The 24,635-nt window shown below is 33.9% G+C and overlaps 1 protein-coding gene across 2 annotated transcripts in view; it reads right to left on the bottom strand.

Moving 5' to 3' along the window:
• The window catches only part of stard13b (StAR-related lipid transfer (START) domain containing 13b), a 176,841-nt gene that overhangs the window by 69,936 nt on the left and 82,270 nt on the right, over positions 1-24,635 (bottom strand). The window contains exon 1 of one of the 2 annotated variants that reach the window (XM_056473148.1): positions 12,060-12,449. The exons of the other annotated variant lie outside the window; for it this stretch is intronic. Coding sequence (XP_056329123.1) covers positions 12,060-12,183 — 124 coding nt within the window. The 5' untranslated portion in view covers positions 12,184-12,449. Of the gene's footprint in view, positions 1-12,059; positions 12,450-24,635 lie in introns of those variants that run through there. 2 annotated transcript variants of the gene reach the window in all.

Genomic DNA, 24,635 nt, shown 5'->3' with positions numbered 1-24,635 from the left:
TTATACAATAATTCAACTAAATGAAAATATATTCATTTCCTCTGTCATATATTTTAGTTTTTATATTTACAGTTGAAGTCAAAATTATTAGCTCCCCTTTAAATTTATTTATTTATTTTTTTTATATTTCCCAAATGATGTTTAACAAAGCAAGGAAATTTTCACAGTATGTCTGATCATATTTTTTTCTTTTTTAGAAAGTCTTATTTGTTTTGTTTCGGCTAGAATAAAAGCAACATTTACATTTTTAAGAAACATTTTAAGGTCAATATTATTAGCCCCTTTAAGCTATATATTTGATTTCGATAGTCTACAGAACAAACCATCATTATACAATAACTTGCCTAATTACCCTAACCTGCCTATAGTTAACCTAATTAACCTAGTTAAGCCTTTAAATGTCACTTTAAGCTGTATAGACGTGTCTTGAAAAATATCTAGTAAAATATTATTTACTGTCATCATGACAAAGATAAAATAAATCAGTTATTAGAAATGAGTTATTGAAACTATTGTTTAGAAATGTGTTGAAAAAATCTTCTCTCCGTTAAACAGAAATTGGGGAAGAAATAAACAGAGGGGCTAATAACTCTAACTTAAACTGTATATTTTATGTTTTAATTAATTAATTTTTTTCTGCAATTTGTTTAGAATATTCTTTATGTCTTTAATTATACTAAAATTAAATTAAATTAAAATATATTCCTTTCATCCATGTTGAATTTTTTTCTAAAAATAAATTATTAATTACATTTTATTTCAGTTATTATATATATGAGTTGTTAACCAATTCAATACTATACAATATTAATTAAAACCTAATATTAAGGAAAAAACATTTCTAAAAATACAATAAAATAGAATCTTTCCAATGTTTATTAGTGCAATTCTAATATTATTACTATTATTATGAAGACTGCAGTGGAGAACTAAATAATATTTCTAATTTACATAATAATATTCAATATATTATATATTCAACATAAAATATTATCATATAATGACATTGCCAATATTTAAAATAAGCATAAACATATACGCATACATAAAAGCAAACAATGCAATATTAGAGTATTTAATGCAAGACCTGTATTATTACATTTATATACTTTTGTATTAAATATTATTCAATAATCAAACTCTTTAAAATAAGGTTGTATTTGTTAATTATATTTAATGTATTTACTAATATGAATAAAATAATGACAATACATTTTATAAACATAGAAACATAGTGCATTAATTAACATTAACTATTGTGAAGTGTAACCCAATATATAACATATAAAATAATACATAAAATAAATACAACATAGTTCACATATTTAAAATAATAATAATAATAGAAAATAATAATAATAATAATAATAATAATAATAATAATAAATATATATATTAAATATATTATCTACATTAATAGATTTCATTAATAATATAAGGATTACACCTCTACTTGCCTACAAAAACTAATCTTTATGCCTTCATGAACTACTGACTGAAACTGGCCATTATTTAAACACATTTTCAGCTTCATGAAGGAGAAGATGTGTTATTGAAAACAGATCAAACGTCTTTGTAATGCAGAACTGAGTGCATGGCCAGATTTAGCTGGATACTGAGAGCCAAACGTGCCTCTGCCAGACCTCTCATCATCTCTGTACTGAAGCCAAAGAGTGTCTGACAGCTCACAATAAATACAAGCTGAAAAACACAGCCTGAGCCTGAGTCTACGCGTTTCAAAAAAATATGAAGCTTACTGTGAAAATAAACAGTTCTTTAACTGAACATCCAAATTTTGGTTGGAAAAAATTCTAACAGGATCTCAGCTGTCAAGATATTTACAAGTATTATGATTGATATTTGTACGAAATATTAAGGAAAACATACAATGTTTAATTAATCAAGTTAATTAAAATACTAGAAAAAAGAAAAAACTGAATAAGTAAAGGAAAAAATAATTAAATAAGTGAACGAGAACATAATTAATTAAAAGATAAATAAAAAAATAATAATGGAATGAATAAAAAATAATGGACAAATGAAACAAACAAATACAAGAATGAATGAATAATTTAGATAAAATGGGGTAATAAAGTTTTGCAACAATAAACAAATAGGGGGTGATACAGTGGCTCAATGGTTAGCACTGTCGCCTCACTGCATGAAGGTTGCTGAATCGAGTCCCGGCTGAGCTAGTTGGCAAACTAAAGTGGCCGTAATGTATGTGTGTGAATAAGTGTTTGGATGTTTCCCAGTATTGGGTTGCAGCTGGAAGGGCTTCCGCTGTGTAAAACATATGCTGAATAAGTTGGGGATTCATTCCACCGTGGCGACCCTTGATGAATAAAGGGACTAAGTCGAAGAAAAATTAAATGAAAATTAAATAAATCAAAGGAATAAGAAAAGAATGAAAAGGACAAATTAATTAATAAAAAAACTATTAATAATTCAAGCAAAAATCAATAAAATAACAATCTATGACATCATAAACAAATAAATGTATACATAACAGGATAAAAAACAAAAAAGAAAAGAACAATAAATGAAGAAAACAAAAAAAATACACAAACGCATAAACAAGAATAGAATATAAAGGGTAAATGAAAGATGAACGAATAGTAAACTTATTTAATAAACAATAACCAGATAATAAATAATAAGCATACAAGCAAACACGATGCACAATTAAGGGGCTAAAAATAAAGATAAAAAACAATAAACTTAATAGAAAATAAATGAATTAATGAAAAATAATTAACAGCTAAAGCACAAGGAAATGGGCGAAGCTTTTCAAAACATGTCTTCAAATATGTTATGTGAGATTATAATGAAGCAAATACATGTACATCATCAGCATTAGCCAAAACTCCTCCGGAAAGATCCTTCTTAAGGGGACAGTTCACCCCAAATAAATGCTCACCATTTAGAAAAAAATTTATTCTACGGAAGTCAATGGCAACATTTTTCAAAATATCTTCTTTTGTGTTCAACAGCAGAAAGAAGCTCAAATGGGTTCATGACAAATAAAACAGTGTTTAAGTGATGACAGAATTTGTTTTAAGTTTTGAGTGAACTGTTCCCTCTAAGAACCCCCTGCTCCACATTCAACCTGCCTCAACAGGTCTGCACTCAAATGGCAACAGCATAATGAAATCTACATCTCAGGTCTTAAAAGAGTGCAGCGTTTGGTTTACACACCGCACGGTCATTATGGCTCTTCATTTGTGTATTTTTCCACTAGCTGAAGTCAGAAGCCAGAAGCATCTGCCAAGAAAGCGTAACCGTATTTGTACACCTTCATGAATTAATAGCTACATTTTGATGAAAAGAAAAATAAACAGTTCTTGTGGCTCTTCCCCAATCAGGTCAGATGAGGATTTGCCACAAGAGAATGCCTGTCAGAACCACAGCCAGTTCCTATACTGCACAAAAACAAATGTCCTTCTTGAAGAATGCTAGACATTTTTATATTAAGTTGAAGTCCACTAAAATCATGCAAAATAAAAATAAAAAATCCAAATGAGTAAGAAAATAAGTAAATAAATAAATAAATTTATGAATGAATGAATGAATGAATAAATGAATGAATAAATAAATAAATAAATAAATACACTAACTAGCAATGGAGTGAGCAAAACAGAATTCTTAAAAATAACAAAAATATTTGGTCCCTAATAAACACTATAGCACATTAAAACTACACATGAAAATTATTATAATTATCATCATAATGTCAAAACACAACCAATATTATCATAATACTAATATGATTCTACTGATAATAATCAATGATATTCTTTTAAATGTTATAAGATATATTGCAGTACATTTATTAATGTCATTATTATTAAATATTATTTATTGAATATATTTCATTAAAATTTAATTTCATAATACAATAATCATAAAAATAAACCATATAATTTAAATGAAATACATACATTATACATGTATAAATATGGCATATAATAATGTTTATAATTAATAATAACTAATAAAAAATACTTTGAATATTAGATTTTTATTTAGAATTATTTTTGTTTATTTAGATTTTTAAGTACTTTTTTTAAATGTTGTGTGTTCTTAGTCCTATAATTAGCACCAGCATTCTATCTAATTCTTAAAACCGCTTTAAAGCTGTCACATGATTCTACACTGTAAAAAATTCAGGGTTCCACACAATTCATTAATGCTGTCCCAACACAAATCAATTAAGTTAAGTTAATTGGTGCTGACAAATGTGCAACCCAGGCTCATTCTGAAAAAGTACCGCTATATACATTTCTGGAAAGATACATTTTGAAATACGTCCCAGGACCTACATTTTTTTCGCAGTCTCTGTTTTCGCAAATGCACCAGAGGCCGATGTGTACACTTTTTCAGATGTCAAATTTCTCTCACGCCTGCTGTTCTTGCATAAATCCACTAAAGGCTGCTGTCGACTGACTGAATGACTGACTGACTGATTGACCGACCGACTGACCCACCCTCCTCCTTCCCCAAGCCCAACCAATAGTGTTTTCAAAAGCACAGATTGACCCGCCCACCCACTGCCCTAAAACCAACAGTTTTAAAAAGCAATCCAGAAAAAGAAAAGCCTTCACCTGATCTCTACCACGTTTTCAGATTTTACCACATTCTCACCTGTTATTTACTTGTTTACTTTATTTTTTGGCTTCTGTTTTTGTCTTGCCTGATTTCAGGAACCGTTCTTCACCGGACTTGAACCCTGTCATCGTGGTCAACTCCACTCTGCGTCCCTAACTAGACAAACTGATTACATCGGGAAAGCCGTCCATACGGAGGTAAGTGGTCAGCTGGTAAGCACGAAAAGGAACGGCGTCAAACCACCCCATAGCATTCGTTTTAAAGACGAAATGCAGCCATAAATATTTCTGGCTTCATAATTTGCGATCTCCAGAAATGTATTTAGGGCTACGTTTTCAAAATGAGCCTATGTTGAAAATGTAAGTGGATCGAACATAAAACAACAAGTTGTTCCAAACAAATCTCAGGAATTGTGTTGTTTCAGCTTATTTTAAATAAGCAGTTTGAACAAAAAGCAAAATATTGTTTTGAGTGTAGTAGTTAAAATGTAATGTAGCTTAAAATGTGATCAAATTTACTCGTTGAGATCAATCAAGACCAGTTAGCTTAAAATAAGATTTACAATCTATGATGTCATTTTTTAAAGACTATATTCAGTTGAATTCAGAATTATTAAGCCCAACCCCCCGAAATATTATCCACCTTGTTTATTTTATCCCCAATTTCTGGTCTAGACTTTGAGTATGAGATGATGTACAAAAAAAAACGTTGATCCATTTAGATGGAAGTGACAAACTACATGCTTTACATGTTCATATCTGTTTTATATCTCCCAAATTCAAGTTTAGTATTTAATAAGCCCTTACATGTTGAGTAGTACACGTTGTTTAATTATAATTAATTTATATAAGGCATTTTTGATTATATAATTTATATAAAAATTATTATATAAATCTACATTTAATTGTTTTAAATTTTCTATTAGTTTTTAATTGTATCATCATATATATTGAAAATTATAGTGTAACATCAGCAGATTCAGATAGATAGATAGATAGATAGATAGATAGATAGATAGATAGATAGATAGATAGATAGATAGATAGATAGATAGATAGATAGATAGATAGATAGATAGATAGATAGATAGATAGATAGATAGATAGATAGATAGATAGATAGATAGATATAGATAGATAGATAGATAGATAGATAGATAGATAGATAGATAGATAGATAGATAGATAGATAGATAGATAGATAGATAGATAGATAGATAGATTATTGATCTATAGATTATAGATAGATAGATTAAGTTATTGTATAACGATGGTTTGTTCTGTAGACTATCGAAAAGAAAATTAGCTTAAAGGGGCTAATAATTTTGACCTTAAAATTGTGTTTAAAAAATTAAAAACTGCTTTTATTCTAGTCGAAATAAAACAAATAAGACTTTCTCCAGAAGAAAAAATATTATCAGACATACTGTGAAAATTTCCTTTTTCTGTTAAGCGTCATTAGGGAAATATTTTAAAAAAGTAAAAACAAAATCAAAGGGGGGCTAATAATTCTGACTTCAACTGTATTTCATTGCTGAAAACAATTCTTATTTTTTATATAGAAATAAGATTTTTTTTTTTTACTTTCTTAGATTTCAGTTTTTGCAAGTGCAATAAAATGTCCTCCAGGCAGAAAGAGACAAACTGACGACTCCACAACTCAGAGAGAGCTGAAGATATCAACACAGCCCAGTGGAAAGAAAAGTTATCGGCATAATATTTACTCTGTGGGTTTCTGGGAAGGGCTGCTGAATGTGGGCAGGAGCCAGATAAAACCAGCAGGTGCTCACGATTCGCTCTAGCAGACGGTGAAATGTTTCTGCTGTCTCCTCTGAATTTTGCTTGAACTCAATCTCCCATTGAAAATGTCAAAGCTGCGTCAGTTTTATGAGTCTTCTCTGCTTTGAGGAATCTGTTCTTTTCTTTAAGCGTAACTTTATATGGCAAAACCGGCTAAATGTTGCCGTAATCCATCTTTTCTGTGGCCCTTGATAGCTGTTAAGTGATTATTTTGCGAATAGCTGGGCAGGAGATTTGAATGATGTTTAAGAATCGTAGAAAGAGTGTGTGATATTTTTGGGCTGTGTGACATTGGAGAAAACTGACATTGCAATATTTTTCTTTTCTGCTATATTGCAATAAGAAAACATTTTCACCAGATGAATTAAAAAGCTCTATATAAAAAGAAATAGTGATTTTATAGGAATATCTATCTATCTATCTATCTATCTATCTATCTAATCTATTTTTAGCGAGCTATTATTAAAACAAAGTCAAGTAATTTTGCAAAAATAAAAATAGCTTATTTTTTCCTCTATTCACTACCATTCCAAATTTTTCAAAACTAAAAGAGTACTTTTATTCAGCAAAATGTGTGCTAAACTGATCAAATCAGACAGCAAAGACATTAAAATTAAAAATTATTCAATCTGCAGTCATTGCTGTTCACTAACATTTTCTATTCACCAACATTGTTAATAGAAATAATAGATGATTTTGAGCACCAAATCAGTATATCATAATAATTTCTAATTAAACATGGTAATTATACTACTGTACAAATTCAGCTTCATCATTTTACAATAGAAAACCGGTCATTTACACTACCGGCCACTTTATTAGGTACACCTTACTAGTACCGGGTTGGACCCATTTTGTCTTCAGAACTGCCTTAATCCTTCGTGGCATAAATTCAACAAGGTACTGGAAATATTCCTCAGAGATTTTGGTCCATACTGACATGACAGCATCACACAGTTGGTGCAGATTTGTCAGCAGCACATCCATGATGTGAATCTCCCGTTCTACCACATCTCAAAGATATCTGGTGACTGTGGAGGCCATTTGTGTAAAAACCAGTGTGAAATGATTCGTGCTTTAAGATATGACGTGTTATCCTGCTGGAAGTAGCCATCAGAGGATGGGTACACTGTGGTCATAAAGGGATGGACATGGTCAGCAACAATACTTAGGTTGTTTATGGTGTTGACACAATGCTCAATTGGTACTAATGGGCCCAAAATGTGCCAAGAAAATATCCACCACACCATTACAGCACCTCCACCAGCCTGAACCATTGATACAAACGCAGGATGGATCTATGCTTTTATGTTGTTGACGCCAAATTCTGACCCCACCATCCGAATGTCGCAGCAGAAATCGAGACTCATCATACCAGGCAACGTTTTTCCAATCTTCTATTGTCCAATTTTGGTAAGCCTGTGCGAATTGTAGCCTCAGTTTCTTGTTTTATCTGACAGGAGTGGCACCCGGTGTGGTCTTCTGCTACTGTAGCCTATATGCCTCAAGGTTGGACATGTTGTGCATTCAGAGATGCTATTCTACATACCTCGGTTATAACGAGTGGTTATTTGAGTCACTGTTGCCTTTCTATCAGCTCAAACCAGTCTGGCCATTCTCCTCTGACCTCCGGCATCAACAAGGCGCTTGTGCCTACAGAACTGCTGCTTACTGCATATTTTCTCTTTTTTGGACCATTCTCTGTAAACCCTAAAGATGGTTGTGCATGAAAATCCCAGTAGATCAGCAGTTTCTGAAATACCATGACCAGCCCGTCTGGCACCAACAACCATGCCATGTTCAAAGTAACTTAAATCATCTTTCTTCCCCATTTTGATGCTCGGTTTAAACTGCAGCAGATCGTCTTGACCATGTCTACTTGCCTAAATGCATTGAGTTGCTGCCATGTGATTGGCTGATTAGATATTTGCGTTAACGAGCTGCTGGACAGGTGTACCTAATAAAGTTGCCGGTGAGTGCATATTGTAATATCGTCTGATGATATTGCTTTTGCTTATATATATATATATATATATATATATATATATATATATATATATATATATATATATATATATATATATATATATATATATATATATATATATATATATATATATATATATATATATAAATCGCCATAATAATTCTATTATCATAATAAATGCAGCCTTCGCAAGATTTTTGTCAAGAAGAATCTAAAACTCAAAAAATATATGAAATGTGATACTGTATGAATGATAAATGGTTATTCATTAGAATATTAAGCAATGATCCTTAAGTATATTTCATGAAGACATTTAGTCATATTTTTACTTTAAATATAATAACAAATATTTTTTGATTATTAATGTACATTGCTAAGAACATCCTGATAATGCATAAATATCAATTTCCAAAAATTGACACTTATCACTAATTCACACATACTGTATCATACCAACCCCAAACATCTGCACACTAGAATATAAATAGTCCGCTCAAAACAACTAAAGCTTTGAACGGCAAACTTTGTTGTGCAGGACAAAACTGAAAGGTGGAGCTCTTTCTGCCAGAACATCCTTCATGCTTGAACTTTTAATAGAGGCTCAAGTCAGACTGAAATATATCCCTCTTGGGAGCCGCACTGATCTCTCCACCGTCATGCCTCAAAAAGCTCCTCATTGTTTGGCATGTGAATAAACAGGCTGCGCACATGACTGCCACCTACATAGCACACAGCACAACCCTGAAATACATATATGGAAAAGAACGTGATAAGCACGCCAGCAATGCCTCAACATTTCATCACCACTCCGATCGTGAGCCCAAATAAACAAAGAGCCTTGAACAAGACAAATACACGAGCTGCTAAAGGTCTAGCTCTAGTAACTGCAAGCTTTCAATTACTGTCCAATAAAACAACAGATAGAAAACCATAAAGCATTCCAACAGCAAAAGTGAAATTATAATATGAAGAGTGATTAGTGTTTTCCACTATATTTCAACAGCATTGTATTGACTGACATCTAGTGGTCAAACCATGCTGTGAAATGTCTGAATACATCATCAAGAGTTAATAGTAGTAAACAGTAGTTCCTTAAAATGTTGCATATATGCCAGTTAAAGGGATACTTAAGGCCCGTAGCCAGAGGGGGTTCGGGTGGTTTAAAAGACCCACCTCCTCACTAACAAAAGTCCAGAATTTGTCCCATACATGAGCTCATTTGTCCTATTTTAACTGCTTTGCCTTAATAAATTGTGAAAATAATCCTTCGAAGAAGACTTTAACACCAAGTGGAATCATGTGTTGGCTGTCACTTCAGCATGACTGAGGAAAGTTAAATGAGCTGGCCAGTTTGCTATTTAAATTAAAGATAGTTAAATGTCAATAGGCTACAGTTTTTCATTTAAAACTTTAACAGATTACTTTTTTCGAATGATATATGATGTAATAAATTTGTATTTTAAAAAAATAAGTATTGTATTGTACTCATATTTCTTTATTCTAAATATTTAGGAAATGTTTTTGGTACATCAAAAAGTCTGGTTTGATGACCATCTAACAAGGTAATCCAGCAAAAGAATAGTGTGTAAAACGTCACTAAAATGCAACCTATTTAAACCACATAATTAAATAGAAAAAAGAGGCGAATAACTAGGAAAAAGTAAGGCTGGCTACAAGCTTGTACTTGAAGAATTTCACTATAAATATAACAATAATTAAACTGCCAGTAGAATGCTGATCAATTGTTTGCAAACATTAAGATTTGTAATGTTTTAATGTAGCTAAAGTCTTTTCTATCTAAGAATGCACATATTAGCTAGAAAACACAACAAATAATGGCAAAATTGTGAAATATTATTTGAAGTACTTAACTTTACCATGTAAATTCATTCCGATTAAAATATTACAATACCTTCACATAGATTATTGTTATGGTTTATATTGTATTTTTGATCAAACAAATGCAGCCTTAGTGGAAAAAAAGAAGCTACATCTTTTAATCACAATAATAAATTATTAATCCTAACATTTAAAACTTTTGACTTAGTGATGATTCAAACTCCAAAGAAGAACGAAAGAATGAAGTTGCTGTCTATAAGAAAATATACCCAGCAGGCACAGGATGTCAACATAATATCAGATTGATGTTGTAGCCCAACGTTGGGGGACGTTGCATTTTGTTTGCAAATGAAAATCGGGTTGACGTCAGAACCCAACATCAGACTGACGTCAGTGTCCAATGTTGGACAGATGTTGCATTTTGGTTACTTTCCAATGCAACATAAAAACAACCAAATATTAACATCTATTGATGTTTCAGTTTGACGTTGTGTGGACATAACCATTATGACGTCTAACAGACGTTGGATTTTGATTGCCATACCAGATGAATAAATGTCAGTATTTGACATCAAAATTACGTTGGTTTAAGATGTTGGTTCGACGTTGGATTTTGGTCACTTCCCAACACAACCTAAAATCAACGTCATTTCACGTTGTTATTGGATGTGAAAATAACATTGTCCTTAGACGCTGGCAACCTAAATCTAACCTAATATTAACATCTTATGTTGTTATGTGTCTGTTGGGTAGTATTATACATAGCTTGAATATTTCTAAATATATTTTGTATATATAATATTTACTGTTTTTATCACCATAATAATTCTATTATCATAATAAATGCAGCGTTCACAAGAAATTTTGTGAAGACAATTCTAAAACTCCAAAAATATCTAAAAAGTGTATGGATAAAATGATAAATGCTTAGCTTATTCCAACAATCATTACAATATTAAGCATAGATCATCAAGTATATTTCATGAACCCATTTTGTCAATTTTCTAATTTAAATATAATAAAACCCCGTTTTTTTTATTAGTAATGTACATTTACTCTTTATTTTGGCAAATTAAAAGCAATTTTCTCGATTGGAGAATTCTTAGAATAGCATTGTAAAGTTGATAAACCCTAGGCTTTGATGAAATAGTGACATAACTGTCTTTTTAAACGTACATTGTGTGGTTTGTATTATTTTGTTTGTCTTTTGTACTATTAGACCTAGAGTCTGGAATAAAGAGAATAATAGTATAGGCTGTTTGATGACAGGTTCCATTGATGACGTAAAAGGACTGTATCTCTGTTTTTGTAAGAGTTGAAAAATGAAGAGTTTAGATGCAATAACCTCTAAATGCCGTTGGATATTTCTTCTAAAATTAGCATTTTGCTTCGACTCTTGTGTGTAGGCTCAGAAATGTTACTTTTATAGTGACAAACAAGTTATTTTCATTGCATTTAAAGTGAAATAATTGAAATTAAACATAGGAAGCTGGGGAAAATGGTCATTTTAGGAGAAAATTTCAGATACCGTTAAGAGGTTTTTGCATCTGAACTCTTCAAATATTTCATTCTTTTAGTAGTCAAGAATTTAAAGGTTTGTGCCTGACACTGACTTTTAAAAATGAACCTACTCTGAAAAAAATATTTGTATTGGGTCTAGTTGTCACATTTTCGCCACACTGTATCGATAACACACACACACACACACAAAGTAAACAAACACAAACTTCGCTAATCCCACATTGTGCACGTCATCATATCACTGTCATTTCACACGAGCGCCACACAACTCCGTGAGCGTGAACTTTTCCTTCAGTGTCACTAACCTGCAAGTCGTCTCTCTCTGACACTTTTCCACAGTAAATCCCAGGCTTTGGTCGTGGATTCACGGAGTTGCTCGCTGAAAGATCGTCTGAGTGTCAGTGTGAGAGACTTTCGTTTCGCTGTCATCGTCAGTCCGCGCTCATAATAATCAATCAGCGACTCGCGCCCGAACTCCTGTTAAATCTCCAAGACCGCTTCTTCACCTGCCTCGCAGCCACAGACCGCACTTAAGAACTTTTCCGAAAAATAAGTGCATATCGAAGAAATGAATAATGTGGTAATAATCTCCCGGATAATCCAGTTTGAGGCACGCTTTTGGTGAGAGAGACGCGCGCACTCGCTCTCTGGAGCCGCCGTGTTTCACTACAGATGTGGGTTTGTTTGAAGTTTCTCCTCCAGCTCGTAACATACGACCACTCTCTCTCTCCCTCTCTCTCTCTCTCTCTCGCTCTCTCTTACACACACTCTCTCACACACAGACACACACATACTCTCTCTCTCTCTCTCTCTCTCTCTCTCTCTCTCTCTCTCTCTCTCTCTCTCTCCTCTCTCTCTCTCTCTCTCTCTCTCTCTCTCTCTCTCTCTCTCTCTCTCTCTCTCTCTCTCTCTCTCATTCATCACTCTCACCGCTGCAGGACTTCATTTCACAGCTCACCGTCAAACCTCTCCAAAAAAACACTATAATTTTTCCCAGCAAAAAAAAAAAAACTATATTAAGCTATCGAATACATAATATATTAACATTATTGATAAAATATACAACTAACGATTTACAGGTGATATGCTATATTGTTATAAATATAGCAATTTAATAACAATAAAATTAATACGCCTACATATATAAATACCTAAGATTATTTATTTATAATATCCTTTATTTAGCCTGAGTGAGTCCCATTGAGACTTAACAGTGAGATGATAGCACTACATGAAAGTTGCCACAAAACAGAATAATGATTACTTTAAATAAGATGAAGCAAATGAAGCATGCACAAGACTCAAATCGAGAAGATCATACTAAAAATGTATAAACGAGATTGTAATAATTAATGTAAATTAGCTATTAAATCAAAAAGTTAGGAATTGCAGTGAGATTGCGTTGAATGTAGTGACTTTATCTACACTCAAAAAAAATAACTCATAGGATGAACTCAGTTTAATTGAGTGCAGGATTTCCATCCAATAAATTTGTTTAGCACCAACTACAAAACAACTATTTACATAATTGAATGCAATTGAGTTGGTCCAACATGATTTTATCAAATAAAAGTTTAAATACATTTGTATTTTTATTTAACTTAAACTCAAAAGTCTGATAATATTATCTATGACTATTATGTGACGTACATTTAGAAGTTTCTTAGTTTTGATTTATTTGAAGTTATCCTAAACTAACTAAAAGAGACATTTTTTTATTTCATGAGTTACATGTTGATTACGACTGAGATTAATCTCAGAACTAATTTAAGGACAGTTATTGCTCACTGAGCAAAGCAACAAACTGCATTTTTGCTAATTAAGCTGCCAACACCCAACCTCAAAACTCAAAGCATTACATGAATATCTTCTAAATCTTCAAACTAAAGTGAAGATTAAACTCTAACAAGTCTTACTATTAACTTTAAACACCTAAGATTACTTTTATTGTCAACATTTTACTCTCTTAATTCAACCCCATGCAAAGCATGCTGGAAACTACAAATTCCCTAACCAGGTAGTTAGACCAATACAATTCCTTCATGTTGTCCCAACATAAAACACTTAAGTTAACTTAATGGTTTGCAAATTTAAGTGAACTGAACATAAAACAAATAAATTGGCAAAAAAAATTACAAGAATTGTGTTGTTTTAGCTCATTTTAAACGGGTGGTTTGAACAAGCAGCAGTAATAATTTTTATTATTTTATTATTTATTGACTGTACAGTTTGCAGATCAATCCAAGCCCATGGGAAATAAAATGAGAAATATAATTTCCAAATTCTGAACCAACTTTTGGAACTTATAATCAATTAATTGACTAGGATCTGGTACAGTAACAAGAAAAAGATTTGATATAGAAGGCAACTTAAAAGTGAACAAAACAATGAACAAAAACATATGCTATACAGGAACAATATATATCAGATTTTAAAGCAAAGCTAAACCTAAAGCTAAATTTCGGGTGAATAGATAATGATAATGATTTTGATAATAACATGAGTTAAATTATACAAGGTCAGACTATTTCTCCATTAAACTATACCTTTTCGCATCACCTTTTCCATCCAAGAAATTCTCAGTTTGGATCATTTCTTCACATTACAGACAGAAACGCTGTCACACAAAGCACTCTACTCTCTGTCATGATGATGATGCCATGCTGAGAGCAAAATGGAGCCCACAGAGGCCCGTAATTAAATAAGCCGTCAGTGTTCACCGTATGTCTGCCCTTCCTCAGCATGAAACTCTTTACCTATAATCAGGTCCTCGGTGCCTCTATAAACCAAGAAAATGTGAAAAAGAGCATTAAGAAAAGCTAGGCTCATTGGAAATACGTACATTGGCTTACACTTTTGCATAACGTAAAATACATTGCTTCGGGTGGGTTTGGTTGCACGATTCAGATAACAAATCCATGTTTTTCGAATGTAAGATATGTTACCTAGGGTATGTTTTGTTATGCGTTTCAGTTACATGTCGTTTTTGCGCATGTCTAGAAGGTGGGGCTTGTCGCACAGATGACCTAGCGAACCACTAACCTAAACCCTTACCTAAACCTAGTCAACAGCTTTTTCAAAAACGAGCATGAGAAAATAAAGTGCGCTGCGACCATGTAGGTTTACCTTGATTTTACTTTTTCGTGTTTTGTGAAATCGTTCCTCATCAGACTTGGAAACTCAAGCGATCTGTATGACAAGAACAACACCGCACAAACTGAGCTACCAGGCAAACTGACCATGCAAGAAAAGTTGTCTATATTGAGATAGACGGGTGAGGCAAATATTCGGTTACAAATTATAGACATTGTTAAGTTGTTTTGTTGTATTTAAAGGAAAATAACCCTTTATTTATAAATGATATGCCCCTGTATATATCATTAGTGTGAAAAGGAAAAGAAGTTGTTGGCGTCATGCTGTCATGTAGCTTTCATTTTACCTAGAGACTGCAAATGTATGTTTAATTACAGTTTCTTGCAGTTGTACTATAAGTAGGCTGAAACATGTATTTTTAATCAACCTGTATTGAAAAATGTTCTGTTGGTAGATGCATCAACAACTGTAAGAGCCTCCATAGACTCCTAATATCGTACAATTAAAGACTTGAATGAAATGTGCTGAAGAACATTGATAAAGTGTTATATATTGGGGTAAATATACAATTTACAAATATTTTATGCCAGACTGCTTCCACAAGAAGTTCAGTTCAACATTGTTCTGAAGGATGGGTCAATGCCTAGAGTGTACTCCCATTAGGCTATCCGAACCGTGCCCGAGCGCGTTTCCTGGTTCGTTTGACAAGTGTGAGTGTTCTGAATCAGGCCCAGGTGTGGTTCAGTTGGCTGGCCCTGGCCTGGTTGGAAGAGGTGTGCCAGAGTGCGGTTCGGTTGGGCTTTGACACGGTACGCTTGTAGTATGAGTGCAAAGCATGCCTGAGCTTGAAACTCAAGACGCGATGTCACTTTTAAGGGACTGTTTTATAAGGATTTAATACTCATTCTTGCTTTTCAATGAACATGGCCTGTCAGAGTTTATCAAAGATACAAACCCTTAGCTGCACATCAGCTGCCACCTTCAGCAAACCTCCTAATACATGCAGCACATTTATGATAATTTATGAGCATCAAAAGTGGTGGATATTTTCCGTAAAATATCTGACTGTGTGTCACTGCATCCCAAACGACTAAAAATTATACAAAATGATATAACTAAAGCAATGTCCATTGTTCTGAGAGAGAGAGAGTTCTTCTCTTCCTGTTAAACTGATCAATGGCATCATCAGTGACATAAGCGTGCTCCGGCTTGGAAGGTAAAATGCAGTGTTAGTGCAAGCCGCCTGGGAGAAGGGAGGGGAAAGAGGGGACAAGCATACTTCGACTCAACGGTTCGAGGCAACTGTACCAAGTGTGAGTACACCCTTATTGCTCTAACTTCATACGAAAACTTAAGGATGACTTCATATTTTCAGAATGTTTTCAAATGCCCTATATCTGAAATAGCTTGTTAACATGCATTACGGCTAATGTGGCTAAAGTTGCCATTATCTTGACTGTATTCAAAGTTTAAACTCTATAAACAGGAGTTTGTCAAGTTAAGAGAATTGTACTGACAGTGTAATATTTATTTAATTTTATTAAAGTCCAGTTCATGAGAATAGTGGAGTAACATGCTTATCGATGGTTTAATCAACTTTACTCTACAACAATACATAAATGTATCCACTAACCATTCAGAAAAGTCCTAGTTCAGTGTAGAAGTGAGAGTCACTTATTTTGTTGTTTGTGGAGAGTCAGAATAACACGTAAAGGCTCCACCCTCTTCAGGAAAGCAGCAGCTCATTTGCATTTAAAGCTACCTGCACAAAAACTGCTAAAATTTAACAAGCTAAAATAAAAGAATCTGTGTTGAACCTTTACAGACACATTCTGGGGATGCCAGAGATCTATTTTACATCTTACATAAAGGAGCATAATATGTCTCCTTCAGCTGAGCAGTGCAGTTACGTTTTGCGATCAGCCAGTCATGAGCCAGGTAGTAGAGTAGTCTTTATCAAGGTGAGTGTTAATGCGTGTGAGCTGTAGTCAGTAATGGAGTCATCTGATGGGAAAGAGCACGCAGCTCATCTGCTGTGCCTCAGCTTACGTGTCAAAGGTCAGAGGTCAGGGCCAAACATTTCCCCTCTTGCAGGATCTGCACTGGAATGCCTGGCTTGGCGATATGACTGTCTGATCACTGAAAGAAAAGACTAGGAATTGGTTGGAGCTTGTAGGAGATTTAGCTAATGTTAAATTTAGCTGATTATTAATTTTAGAATTTATTAACAGTTTTAAAATATATGATCAGAATAATGCACACATATATATTTCAAGAAAAAATTCTATCTAAATAAAATACTAAATAATATTTAATAATATATAATTATTATTTGTTAATTATTTAATATAAACTATTTACTTGGTTTATTTATTATATAATTGTTTAAAAAATATTATTTCAAATACTTGCTAAGTATTTTTAAATGGAGCAAGAAAATTTTCAAAGTATGTCCATTAATATTTAATCTTTTGGAGAAAGTCTTATTTATTTTACTTTGGCTGGAAAAAAAAAATCAGTTTTTATGTTTTTATTTTTAATTTTTAGGGTCAATATTACTAGCCACCTTAATTATTATAAATAAATAATATTATTATAGCATTCAATTATCACAGATTTTTTTTTTTTTTGATTGGCTACAGAACAAACCCCTGTTATCCAATGACTTGCCAAATTAACCTAATTTGCCTAGGTAACCTAACTAAGCCTTTATATTACACTTTAAGCTGAATACTACCCAGCAGGCACAGGATGTTGACATGACGTCAGATTGACGTGATATTCCAACGTCGTGGGATATTGCATTTTGTTTGAAAATGAAAATCGGGTTGACGTCTGAACCCAACGTCAGGTCAACATCAATAGCTACGTTTCCATTCACCTATTATTATGTGGATTTTGGATATGCGCATAAAAAATGGATTGATGGAAACGATATGATGCGCATACATTTTCAAAATGCACATTAAAAACATGCGCAAAACTGAGTAGGATGAACTTTTTATTTGATAAGAAAAGATGCGCATAAACTACAATGGAAACACTTTTACTGAACAAATTCCAGTATGCGCATTAAAAAAGTCATATGATTTTGTTATAAGAGATCATGTGATGATAAAACATGTAAATGGATAAGCCAGCAGGCTGAGCACATTGTAAAACATCTGAAATGTTGTTTTCATCCAAAATCAAACAAAAAGTTCTCAGGGGTAGCTTAAATAATGTGTCGGTGCTCTTTGGGTAAGGGATTCATCAAAATAAACGGCAAATATCAGTTCAACGCACTCGGAAAATGTGGAAAAATATTAAAAAGCCTTTATTCACATGACTAATGCTTAAAACTGCATGGGCTTACGCAAATAACTGCCTTCATCAGGGTAACAGTGATGTTTTGGTCATTCTAAAATGCATTAACAATTTCAGTATTAGTGCTATTGTATTATTAATTTTTATTGCATATTATTATTGCATATCGACATACTGTCTTCTGAGGTGCAAGTCATTTATTAATTAAACCACAGCAAATTCCATTTTGACTATCGATATTTGGCACCAGCTAATCAGGAAATGACGATTTTGTTCTCTCTTACTCATTGGATGGAAACGCTGCTATATTTGCATGTCTTTTATGCAATATTCCAGTTTTGTGCATAAATTTAATTCACTTATTTGGAAAGAAACATAGCTAATGTCTAACGTCCAACCTAAAATCAACCAAATATCAATGATGTTACAGCTTGACGTTGTGTGGACATTACCACTATGACTTTTGCTCACTTTCCAACACAACCTAAAATATCATTTGAAATTATTGGACATCAAAATAACATCCTTAGTCTCTGGCTAGACGTTGAATTTTGGTCACCTGACATCACAACCTAAATCTAACCTAATATTAATGTCTTATGACGTTGTGCGCCTGCTAAGTAGTATCTTGTAAAATAATTTAAAAAAATATGTACTGTCATCATGGCAAAGACAAAACAATTTAACTATTACAAATTAACTAAAACTATTATATTTTTAAAAGCGTTAAAAAATCTTTAGTACGTTAAACAGCACTTGGGAAACATTTTAAGTGATAAAAAAAATACAAATTTCACAGGAGGGCTAATAATTTTGACAACTTACTGCATAATACTGTATAATATATCAAATAAATATGTATAACAGACTTTTACATTACACAAATACAGAAGAATGCTTCTTAACTAGCCTTCCTCTTCAGGTCTGCATGCTTCTAAAGCTTTCAAGATAACACCACCTAAATGATGACCTGCAGCTTTCTATTCTCAGCTTCATTTGTCCAACACACAGACTGCTGTCCATTTACTAGCGCAGACTCAGGCCGTGTCCGTCCACCTCAGCAACTGTCTGTCTTCATCAGTGCTCCAGCTGCCTGATCTGAGCCCTTGATCTCCTGTCTGTCAGCAGCTGAGAGACCCGTCACTTTAAACTTCAGCACAGCCTTTCCATTACAAAACCAGTCTACGGAGCAAAAACACCAAGCAAGCGGTCAGCACAACCTTGATAAGCCAAGGCAGAAGCAGCTTTCTCTGCTGTCATGTTGCATTTCAAGCAGTCTGCAGTGACGATCAATGTTATTCGACCCTCCAGAGATCTACAAATCTACAATTTGTTTTTCAAGATTTGTAGTTTTTCAATTAAAAATCTGTTCATTCTATTATTTTTTTGCTCACTCAACTTCTTAAAAAGTAAAGGTAAATACTGGGAGATGGAAACGCATTTGCCGAATAAACTCTGACATCGCGAACACAACACCTACATGACTAATCAGCTGTTTCCAGTAAGCTTGCCTTGTTTACTGTTGGTTACTTGGTTACCAATACTACAGTCAGCCACTCTAAAAACTTAATGGAAATGCATCTGAAGCCCCAGTCAGATCACACGAATTTGTCACGATTTTGGCATGATTTCCTTGACGTAGGGCGTCGAGGGGATTCATAAATGAAAAATGGGTGTCGTAACACAATATTCAATTGTTTCTTCCAGTGTAATGTGGCATAGTTCACGACAACCGATACCATGCTTGTGACGCCTCACGATACTATTGCAGAAAGTCTAGCATGTTTAATTTTATTCCTGTTCTTAACGACGATTTCCGTCACGTGGGTGACACTGGTCAATAGGAGCACATAATTTCTCGGTTATCTCAGATGTGCTGCCGTTAATGTGCTAGCCAGGAAATCAAAAAATAGGCTGCAAATTTACTTATGGGTGGGTCATGTGTGGATAAGATCAATCATTAGTCCCTTTCACACAGTGATACCAGTAAATATCCAGAAAATTTCCGGAACGACCTTACCGGTATATTAAAAAAAAGTGCTGTTCACACAGGTGCGGACGTTCAGGAATTTTTCTGGAAAAGACCATTCACACATTCGTTCCAAAATACAGGTAAATTCTGACATCATTAACTAGAAATGGCCTCTAAATAGCTGCGCTTGTATTTGTAAACATCTGATTACATTACAAACTCTGGATGGATAAATACTGTGAACAACTTCAATAAAAACATATGAAGGAACACTTTTGTGTGTCAAGATGTACATATATGTGTGTGTCGGCGCTCACTGGCTGCTTCACATGCACACACGTGAAGCGACTGAAGCAGAGCTTGAAGGTTAACAAACAGAGGTTTATCATGAGGATATTAACAATTTAGCAGCTAAATGTGTCTGGAAAACTATTCAAGGGCTTTTATTTTTATAAACAGTGTGGATGTGAATCCATCTCAATGTTCTGATTGGCTGGAGTAGACGTCTCACGTCAACACATTCTGCGTGAATGCGCTCTTTCTGGCAATTTTCCTTCTGCATTCACACAGAGCAACATTCTGGCAAATTACCAGTAATGTTACAACTTCTCTTTCTGGAAAATTGCCTGAACTACTTTTCTGGTATTTTCAAAAAGGGCCTATTTACACAGGATCTTTTTCAAGAAAAATTCCCCGCAAGTTCTGTACAGTATGTGTGAAAGGGGCTATTAGTAATGCAAATTTGACTCAATATTAAGGTGTTTTAAGCAATTTTATCTGACAAATATGCAGACATCTTCATTCTCACAGCGAGTTTCTGAGTTCTCTCAGCCTTACAACAGAGTTTGTTTTTCCAAGGTAATCAGGGAACATGTCCAGTGCTGCGAATACATTGCAAAAGCATGTCCTGCTTATTTAAATTTGTCATTAATAGTAAAAACAGTTTAATATATAATATAGGCTTCTCTGAAATTGTAAATATTCATTCATTCATTTTCTTTTTCGGCTGCAACTCATCACAGGGAAACAACTGTAAATATTTCACTTTAATTTTATTTAGGCTAGATTATTGGTTTATTTAACAAACCAATACAATCTCTCAGCAATTTGTGTTTTGGCGCATATAGCAGACTTGTTTTGAAGCACTTCACCTCAGATGTTATTCATTTTTCTTGTTTATCTAGTAGGTAACTGACCAAAAAAATGCATTTAAAATTAAGATATAAATTATACCAAACGAAAATCATTTCAAAACAATATTTTTTTCCAAGAAATTTTTTTTATTTTTATACAAATTATTTTTGTTTGTGCCTGTCCACTACTCAACTATACGAGTGGATGATTTGTTTCGCTCTAAGGAAAATAAAGACTTAATGAATGCTTCACTGTGATTGTATCACAAACCTCAGTTATATATTAGCAAATTTTTTAATATGTCATGATTTTAAAGATTATGTCTTGAGCATCTGATTTTTCATTGGTGCTGAAGTGGTTTCTTTTCTCCTCACTCAATGCAAGTTCAGCCGTGTTTAATAAGAAACTTATGGCAGGAAAATATTCATTTAGATTTCAAAGAAAATATCTCAATATTAAAAAGGAATCATAAGTTTGATCCTATCCATGTCATAAGGAATGCCATTAAATAATGTAGTTATTAGTTGTCTGCAAGCATCAGTGTTTATTGAGATTGAAATAAGATAAAATAAAAAAACTGAAATTGAGAAAGGAAACATTGTTATAGCAACACTTGCGACTGCTTTGGGAAATAACGCTCGTCGTAGATGTCATGGGATGAATGATCATGAAGGAATGTGTAGTCTGGCACATTTGTTACCCACGACAAGTCAAGATTTTATAAATAAAAAAATAAATAAAAAATAAAAAAATTCACATAATCTAACATAGTTCGTAATCGACAATAACACTTTCGTAATCGACATTAAAAATTGTGTGATCTGACTGGGGCTTAATTTGCTTTTTGAAATGATTCTTACGATGGAAACCCGACTAATATTCAGAGACAATCTGACGGTTTCTTTTATCTATAAACTTCATGTCCTCAAAATCGCACATATTTAGAAACATTTCATAACAGTTTACCATTGCTTTCACTGCAATGAAACAACCAGAAAGCAATGAATCATAGCTCGATACATTTGCAACGGTTCCAAACGTCTCATTAAATAAACTGATTTCTAAGATTAAACCCGAAATGGATACGGTGAAAGAAATACGCCAGCCCAGATGTGAATCTACGAGTGCTTATGTGAAGTAATTAGTTTCACAGAATTACAGCGCAAGCCCTCAACGTTTGCCAGCGAGAATATGAATGCCATACAGATGGTCGAGCTCCAGCGTCAAGAAAATCCAATGGGACTTCGGCCAGGCAGCACATTTTGCACAGTAGCCAAGCTGGTGTCTCTGCATTCTCAACCAGCGTCAAGCTACGCAATTGAAACCACATGGACTTTTCAGATTGCCGAAATTCCTCGTTTAAAAATATTTGAGCCTATTTAACGCAAGCCTTTAGTCGCTGTCTGGTCCTGTGCTCTGTAATGGGGTCAAGCGGGTCATGTTCCTGATCAAAGCCTTTGACAGGAAGCCCTGCGCTCATGGCTCCATGCTATCATTTCTTCTGCATTGAAGATTCCTGCATCTTTTTGGTTGATATCAAGGAGGAGATTATTCTGGCTAGACTTTAGGAGGACTTGCAGAGGAAGCAGTGACGTAAGCTGCAGTCACAATGCGAATGACTGTCTACACAAACCCACTGGGGTTGCTTGTTTTGGCAAAAACCCCATCAAACTCTTATCCTCTGTCTAAACAGAACCTATAGTCTGCATGTGTGTGAATATAACAAACTTTAATCTGTAAGGTGCAAACTAGCCAGTGGTGGGTGAAGTATAGGCAAATGAAGCTCTTGAGTAAACTCCGGATAACTATTAATTGCCCCTGATCATTTATTTCATTATTTTTAACAATGTTTTTTATGTTCGTGTTGTACACTTATCTATAATCTCAATGGATTGAATATACACAATATTGGATTAATGAAATCTAATGTTAAATCAAATATGGACAAAGCCAACATTTGGCTATTCCATTTATATTTCCATTCATATCTATTTAATTTAAAGTCCACGTGAACCACAAGTTGCTAAGACATTTATTTAAGTTTTTTTGATGTACTTCAATTACTTTGATGTACTTTTTGTGCATCATTCCCTCATAGCAAACTAAACGGCAGGCTCATTCTGAAAATGTAGCCTGGAGATCATGAATTATGTAGCCAGAGCTATTCATGGCTGCATTTTATCTTAAAACGAATGCTACAGGGCAGTATGACGCTGTTCCTTTTCACGCTTACCAGCTGACCGATTACCTCTGTATGGACGGCTTTTCCGCTGTTACCAGTTTGTCTGATAGCTCGACACGTACGTCGGCGGACTTAACACACAGAGCAGAGTTGTACGCGACAACAAGGGTTGAGTCCGGTGTAGAACGATTCCAGAAAGCAGGTAAGACCAAAACAGAAGGCATAAAATAAACAAGTAAATAGCGGTGAGAATGTGGTCAAATCTGAAAACGTGGTACAAATCAGGGGGCTTTCCTTTTTGCTGGATTGCTTTTTAAAATACTGCGGTTGCGTTTAGGGAAAGGGTGGGCGGGTCAATCGGTGCTTTTTAAAACTCTGTTGGTTGGGTTTTGGGAAGGGGAAGGGTTAGGGTGGAGGGATCAGTCAGTTGGTCAGTCAGTTGACAGCAGCCTCTGGTGGATATACATGAGAACAGCAGGCGCAAATGGCACTCGCGAGAGAAATTTGAGATCTGAAAAAAGCATACACAGTGGCCACTGGTGGATTGGTGAAAACATAACTGCAAAATAAATGTAGCTCCTTGGATGTATTTGGTGCTCTCCTGAAATGTATATAGGGGTACGTAATCAGAATGAGCCTGGGTTGAAATATTGTGGCTGAAGCTATCAAACTGATATCAACAGAGAAGAATCATTACTCCAAACACAGAAGCAAATGGTCAGACTTGAACTGAAGAATTACCAAAACAATCGATCAGTGGATTAACTTGCATGGATTAATCATTCTTCTAAATAACAATATGTGCTAGCAAAATAAACATTATAAATTTAAATTTCACATGGACTTTAAATGGCACTTTTTAACCCAATGGTTGGGTTTGTGCTTATTTGACCCAACGTTATTTTAAAACAACCCAGCATTTTCTTTAGAATGCAAGAAATTAACCAGAAAAGAGCAGGGCCTCAGAGCAATGCCTACCTATTACATCATCATCATACTAATGGAAGAAAGAGAAAAGCTTTAATCACAAACTTTTGTTTTGGCTAGGGCTGGGCGACAGGGCAAAAAATGCAATCGTGATAATTATTTTTCATATTAAACGATAACAGTATATATTTCGATATATGTTGTTAATGCTTCCAGATTTAAAAAAGTACCCCAACAATGACTGAAGCCAAAAAAATGTGAAAATTA

Source organism: Danio aesculapii, chromosome 15 (genome assembly GCF_903798145.1).
Source record: "Danio aesculapii chromosome 15, fDanAes4.1, whole genome shotgun sequence".
In the NCBI taxonomy this organism is placed as follows: domain Eukaryota; kingdom Metazoa; phylum Chordata; class Actinopteri; order Cypriniformes; family Danionidae; genus Danio; species Danio aesculapii.
This window is presented reverse-complemented; position numbering and strand designations above follow the sequence as displayed.